The sequence below is a fragment of the Carlito syrichta genome, unplaced genomic scaffold (assembly GCF_000164805.1).
Source record: "Carlito syrichta isolate Samal-C Ts95f unplaced genomic scaffold, Tarsius_syrichta-2.0.1 Scaffold301883, whole genome shotgun sequence".
Lineage (NCBI taxonomy): Eukaryota > Metazoa > Chordata > Mammalia > Primates > Tarsiidae > Carlito > Carlito syrichta.
The window spans coordinates 40,576-47,789 of NW_007245979.1; the positions used below are offsets into that span (position 1 = coordinate 40,576).

At 36.8% G+C, this 7,214-nt stretch overlaps 1 protein-coding gene across 3 annotated transcripts in view; it reads right to left on the bottom strand.

The window, feature by feature from the left end:
- The window catches only part of LOC103257853 (sodium/bile acid cotransporter 7), a 20,886-nt gene that overhangs the window by 12,399 nt on the left and 1,273 nt on the right, over nt 1-7,214 (bottom strand). For all 3 annotated transcript variants that reach the window (XR_002481834.1, XM_008055555.2, XM_021711139.1), the window contains exon 2: nt 1,059-1,141. Coding sequence is in view for 2 of the 3 variants with exons in the window: in XM_008055555.2 (XP_008053746.2) it covers nt 1,059-1,141 (83 nt within the window). In the remaining variant the exon portion in view is untranslated. The remainder of the gene's footprint in view (nt 1-1,058; nt 1,142-7,214) is intronic.

Below are 7,214 nucleotides of genomic sequence, written 5' to 3' on the forward strand. Positions count from 1 at the left end.
AAAAAAAAAAAAAAAGAATAGCATGTTAGAATGATAACTCTATGTAATTACTTCAAAAGCAAATGGCTACCTCCTTCTTTTTTTCTTCCATTATAAATCAAAAGAACCCAGGGTGATGGCTCACACCTGCCTGTAATCCCAGCACTTTGGGAAGCCAAGGCGTGAAGACTGCTTGAGCCAGGAGACCAGCTTGGGCAACACACTGAGACCTTGTCTTTACAAGAAAATTAAAAAATTTGTTGGGCGTAGTGGTACGCACTTGTAGTCTGAGCTACTCCAGAGTGGAGGCTCACTTAAGTCCTGGAGGTTGAGGCTGCAATGAGCCATGATTATGCCACTGCATTCCAGCCTTAGAGACAAAGTGAGATCCTGACTCAAAAAAAAAAAAGTCAAAAGAGAATCATAAATCTTACACATTCCTCTCTCTCATGTAAAAATGTCTGAATTTCTTTACCTTCAAGAGAATCCCATATTCAGCAAAATCTGGATCAGTAAATAAATCAGCTATATAGGTCTGTGTAATAGATTATGACTTGGTATGAAAAATACCAACATTTCTCTTAAAACATCTATTAATATTTAATAGATATGCTAGGAAAGAGTATATGTTTTTAAAATAAAAATTAGCTAAAAGTTATGCCAAAATAAACATTACTTGAACAGCATGAGTCCTGGGAACAAAACATGATCCACGCAAGTTATGAAAACCAAACTAAGCATCAACAGCTCAAGCATGCCTAAACACAGCAGGCCCCACAGAATTACCACCATAAGTCCAGGAATGTCTGAAGTAGATGCTTCCGTTCAGTTGTCATATTAAAAACATACCTATTAGAACCACATCCTCAGGGTCCATGCTGTTCAACTATTAAGCTTTTATAATAGGCATATGTAGGAATGAAACCCAAGTCCTTTGCTGAAGTCCAAGTTTTCTTCTGTTACAGTAAAGCCTTCGGATTATAGCTATGAACAGTTTTATGAAAGAAACCTGAAATTTCAAGGAAGTACAAATTGAATTTTTCTCCCTGCTTTTCATGTGCCCCCACTGGTGACAGTACCTCCGTTTTTAATGATAGTCCACTGTTAAAGAATATTGTAGCAACAGCAATGTAGGATACAGTAATTTCTGGCTTCAGTGGTCCTAAAAAAAAAAAATGAGTTACTGTTAGAAAAGAATTTCCAGTAGATAACTTGGCATAAAAGAAAGATCTATTGCAGGAGACCAAATGGTACTTTAATTATTAGTGTTGCCCCTAGTGTCCCACTGTCCTGACAGAGGTCAGCATTTGTGTCATGCAGCCTATCTCCAAAGAGGATTTTACAAAAGGTGAGGACCATGGCTATCTGGTTCAGTACAGTATCCTCAAACCAGAAGAATAAAAAGTACACAGGAGAGCAGGTAGGTGACATCCTTCAACACAAGTTCCTAATTATATCTATCATCATATCAGTGCTTATAAAATGATCAAAATATCCCCTAGGCCAAAGAGGAGAATCAGTAGAAGACATTCCCTTCTCTTTAGCAAATATTATTTTATTCCTTCTAGGATGCCAGAAATAAAAGCTTGTAATCATATATGCATTCAGTTCTACCAAAGAGTATTCATTCTACAAATACTTATTGAGCACTTACTATGTGGATGAAAAATGCATATAGAGAACTTAATAATACATTCCTATGACTGTAATTATTATTCAATTGTGCTAGACCCCGAGGATACTAGGGTGAACCAGACAGGCCTGGTTCTTGCCTTCCAGGAAATCCTGTCTGGAGTTAGGTTGGCAGCATTCAAATGTGTTAATGCTGTAAGGACAATAGAAGCAACCCTGATACTTAAAAGTATCACTTGTGACTTGTACACAACTGGCTTGAAGACCTGATGCTCTAAAGAACATTCTTTCTTTTCTTTTAATTTTTTTTTATTTTAAAGATGTGGGGTACAATTCAGGGTTAGGTATACAAATGTTCATTATGCAGGTACCCTTGTGGATGAGGTGTGCCCTCCAGTCCCCCAGCAGATTCCCACTATTGTCAATCCCACATCCCCGCCTCCCACTCCCCCATACCCCCAGCAGTTTTCCACTACTGTCAATCTTTTTCTTATGATATTACAATAATTAGAATGATGTTATTTCAAAAGATTCTGGGGAAAAAAATGACATTTTATGTCTATATAACCTGCGTTTCTCCAGTATCAGCAATTTTACCCCCCTCCCCTCTCCCCAGACCTTTGGCAATGTTTAGAAACTTTTTTGGTTGTCATTAATTCAGGGAGTAGAGTATGCTACTGGCATCCAGTGGGTAGAGATCAGGAATTCTGCTAAACATCCTGGAAGGCACAGGACAGTCTCTTCAATAATAAAGTACCATGTTCAAAATGTCAATAGTGCTGAGGCTGAGAAACCCTGATACATACCAACATCTTAAAAGTTAAGAACATCTCATATTTGACATTCTATTTAGCCATCATGTACTGGATTGAGTAGTGTCCTCCCAAAATTCATGTCACACAGAACCCATTAATGTGACTTTATTCGAAAACAGGGAATTTGCAGATGAAATCAAGTTAAAATGAGGTCTTATTGGATTAGGGTGATTGCTAATCCAGTAACTCCTATTTTTATAAGATTATAAAAAAAACTTGGGACACAGAAACTCATACAGGGAAGGTGGCCGTGTGAAGACAGAGGTGGATACTGGAGTTATACTGCCACAAGTCAAGGAATGCCAAGGATAACTGACAACCACTGCAAACTAGAAAAGGCAAGGAAGGATTGATCCCCAGAGCCTCTGAAGAACACCTTGACATCAGACTTCTGGACTCCAGAACAGTGAGAGAATAAATTTCTGTTGCGCCACGGCATGTAGTTTGTGGTCATTTGTTATAGGAACCTTAAGAAACGAATAAATCCCATAGGAAAATGACAGGACCACAATCACGGCTCCTCCATGCCCTGAAACCTTCTTCTCGCTCAATAAATGGACAGAAGACTTAGCTCAGGAAAAATCACCATTTATTCATTCAAAAAGTACTTAAAGAGTACCTACTATATATTAGGCATCTGCAGTACAACAGTGAATAAAAGAAACAAAGATCTCCTCAAACACTGCAACAAATTATTTAATATGCCTGGCATCTGTACAAGGCACTTTGCTAAGCTCTGAGAAAAGCAAACAAAAGGGGGAAGGCAAGTGCAAAAGGTATGACATTTCAGGGTGGTAACGGCTGTTCAGAAACTTTTAAAAAGAGGTACATTATCTTATACTTGTGAGTGAATCTGTCTCAGCAGTTCACACCTAAGAAGTAATAGTTCTTCAACAGTTGAGGAGGATGACTCAGGAACAGATTTTAAAGTCAAAGAATCTGGCTAATTTGGGAAGTAGATGCTTCCCAGAAATTTTAAATACCCTCTTTTAAAAAATTCATATCATTTTTATTTCCCTCCAATCTCTTGCTTTTAATGAAACCTTATTCTTGTCTATCATGGTTCCATTCACAGTGGTGCCTCCAAAATATCTATATAGGAGGGGTGGGAGTTAGAAATATGGTTGCTAGTGAGAGTTTGGGGACATGCCCAAAGATGCATCTCTACAACAAACCAATGGCATTTACTTGGATTGCTTGTTTCTTTGGGGTAGCTAAAGCATCTACCTTAAATAATCAACTTCACTTTTTAAGAAGCTAAGGCTAGTCACACTCCACACATACATACATAAATGCACATAAATATTAACTAATTGGCATTAATTCAATGAAATAATTTCTGACTTTTAATGTTTTAAATCCTAGACACAGTATATACTGTCTTTTGTATTAGATACGCATCTAAATAACTCTAATCTATAAATAACTCTAATCTGTGAAAGAACATGGTAAGAATATTCCAGACCTACCTACAATGGGAGAAAAAGGAATTAATTTTGATTTAGAGAAGCCAAGGGCCCCTCTGAGACATAATCAAATGAGAGGTAACAGATTTCTCAAGTTGGGAAGGCAAAACTAGAAGTCACCCAGGGCTAAAATAAAAACTTGGTAAACATTTGCACAGAAGCAAGAATTGAAAGTAAGCTATAAAAACTATATATGTACCCTTCCCAAGTCAATCACTATATCCTCCAAGTCACCAAAATAACCAGATTCAGATCTTAAGATGGTCGTAAAGCTCAAACCAGAAATATGTTTTTACTCTTCCTTAAATAAAAGATATTTATCACAAAAATGGAATGGGTTAGCACAATCAAAAGAAAAATTGGCCAGAAAAAAAAAAAGAAGCAGCAATTTTTGGGTTCTAAAATCTATGCTTTTTAATGGGAGGAAAAAATAACATCTTTTGGAATACTTAAGAATGAAAGGAATTACTACCATTTCACAAAAGCCACTCATCACCAAAGTAAATTTCACTTCCAAATAATCTAAGATATTCTAAGACATTTATACTAATATACTTAAGCTTATAGCATGTTTCTTGTTACGCTTTTTAATGGAAAAATGAAACAATTTCCTTTTGGGGATTAATGTCTTATTAACGGCAAGCATTAAGTTAAGATGCAGGTAGAGGCCATTGCCTTACTAGACTCTGGTGTGGCCATGTGCTCTTGGAGCTGTGGCCATTGTCATGTTTCCTGGCTTTGTCCCCCTCCCCTACCTAGGGGAGGTGAATCTCCTCTCTCTCTCTCTCTCTCTCTCTCTCTCTCTAATTACTTTCTAAATAAACTACATTTTATAATCTAAAAAAATAATAATAAGACGCAGGTAGAAATGGGAAACTTACTCTGTACTTCCAAAGAAGTAACCTTTCTTATCCAGAGAATGAATAGCACAGTGGCGAATTCCCATAAACTCTAAGGTATGCAATAGCTCAGGACTTCCCTAGGTCACACTGGAAACATTGTCAACACCTCAGAATCTGCCTATGTATATCCACTAGGACTTTTTATTTTTTACTTTCTTCTATATATATTTAAAGATGAAACATAATTAAATAAAAAGAGCAGTGGACTAAGAATTAAGTTATTTAAGCTAATATGTATACTTCTGTCCATTTGTAAAGTCATTTGACTTCTCTAATTTTAAGGTTCTCACATCTATAAGTTTCCTGCCATACTAACTAACCAATTCGCTGTAAAGATTTTCTTAAGGAAGGTCAGATCATACTTATTTGTAACACTTTAAGTATAGAAGTCTTATACTTAAAAAAAAAAAAGAATACAGTCATTAAGGTATTAATCCAGGTAAAGGTGAAGCGAGCACCTTAACAACAAATTAAAAACTACCAAAACCTTTCCAATTTAAAAGAATGTCTAGGATGGGTGCAATGGCTCATGCCTATAATCACAGCACTTTGGAAGGTCTAAGCAGGAGGACTACTTGAGCTAGCCCAGGAGTTCAATACCAGCCTAGGAACACAGCAAGACCTCATCTCTACAAAAAATTAACTGAGTGCACATCAGCAGTCCTAGCTATTCAGGAGGCTGAGGTGGAAGGATCACCCAAATCCAGGCAGTGGAGGTTGCTGTGGTGAGCCATGAACATGCCACTGAACTCTAGCCTGGAGTGACAGAGTGACACTCCAACCCCAAAATATGTAATAAATACATTTTTAAAAAGTAAAATAAAATAATGTCTAAAAAATTGTTCAGTTGAAAATTGTCCAATGTGGATATAGGAAAAATCACATTCTCACTGTAGAAAGCCCATAAATGGAAACACTTGACTAAGTTACAAGCCAAAAGAGGTCCTTTAGATCATTCTAAAGAGCAGGACATGACAATATTTTCAGAAGCCATTCCTCTTCTTGTTCCTAGATTTTCGTTGTTCTGACTAGTGGTACGAAAGTGTTATTTGGTACTTTAGAAGTTTGTTTTTGTTTGAGAGGTTTACAGTGGGGAGGTCAATTAAAAACTCAACAGAAGTATCAACAACTTAGCTTGACAGCCTATAAGGGAAATCCCAAACAACTGTTTGCCTAACTGTCGTTTTTTTAGAAAAAGTAACTTTTACACGTTGACAGTATCAAAGAAAGCATATGAGTACATTGTGTCTAATATTAGTTGGTTTTACTCTGCTCCTTTGGGTTAAAAATCAGAGCATGGAAAATGTCTTTATTACACAGAGCCCTTTTTTCTAATGGTTATTCATTTGTAATAATTTTTTTTTTTTTTTGCCAGAACTATTAGCATGAATTTTGCAACTGGTATGAAGTCATTCCTCTTCTATAAGCTAGCTACCTTAACCTAGAATGAGTCACCTGGCCTCAGGCCTCAGTATATTCAACTTATAAAAGTTGCATGTTGGCTTAAAATACTTTGAAAATTCCTTCTGTCTCGCAACATCCTACTCTTTCACACTTAAACAAAGGAATGAATTAGCTTATATCAATGACACAAGGACAAGTAAATGGGAAACAACATTCCTAAGAGACAATAATGTACCAAGACTTCAATAAGCAGAGTCCAAGGGAACAAATAAGATTGCAGCATCTCTCAAACATGCCACTGCAGAAAACTCCTACGGAAATGATTCAGCACTCAAAACCTTTCTTCCCACGGAGCATTCAGGGAATGTAAGGTAAAAGATTTGTTTTTACCAAACTTAGCCCTTGCAGATTTAAACTTAAAGATCACACATCACCTGTAATTTCACCTCAAAATTGAGCAAATAAGAGATCTAACACCGGAAGCTATAACTAGTGAAGTGTGCACTGAGATCACCAAAAAGGTGCTGTAACTTTAATTCTTACTATTCAGTTAGCTCTAGGGAAAGGGGAGTCTTCATTTGACAGAACCAGAAATACCAGCCTTCACAAGTTTCCCAAAATTCAGAGAAGCTGTGTGAAAGAAGAAACTGGTATTTTCAGAGGGAGATGCCATAAAGAATTAACAGCTTTATTCTCACAGTTATATTTTGCACTAAGTTGAATACAGATGAACAAAATTTTACAACAAACAAAGAAGCTTTAATTTCCACAATCTTTGTTTAAATAATTCCATTTTAAAAGTCCTGGGAAACGACTTCTAAATCGAGGAATTGGGTGGAAATTGAGAGGAAAAGGAACCATTACGTCCTTCTGAGAGATAATTTCATTCACCTCCACCATATTTTAATAAAAAGGTACAAATAACTTCAAATATCCTCACGAGTACATCTTACCACAAAAAGACTGTGTGCGTTCACTTCTGTCCTTATTTGCCACCACCACCCCCCCCCCCCCCC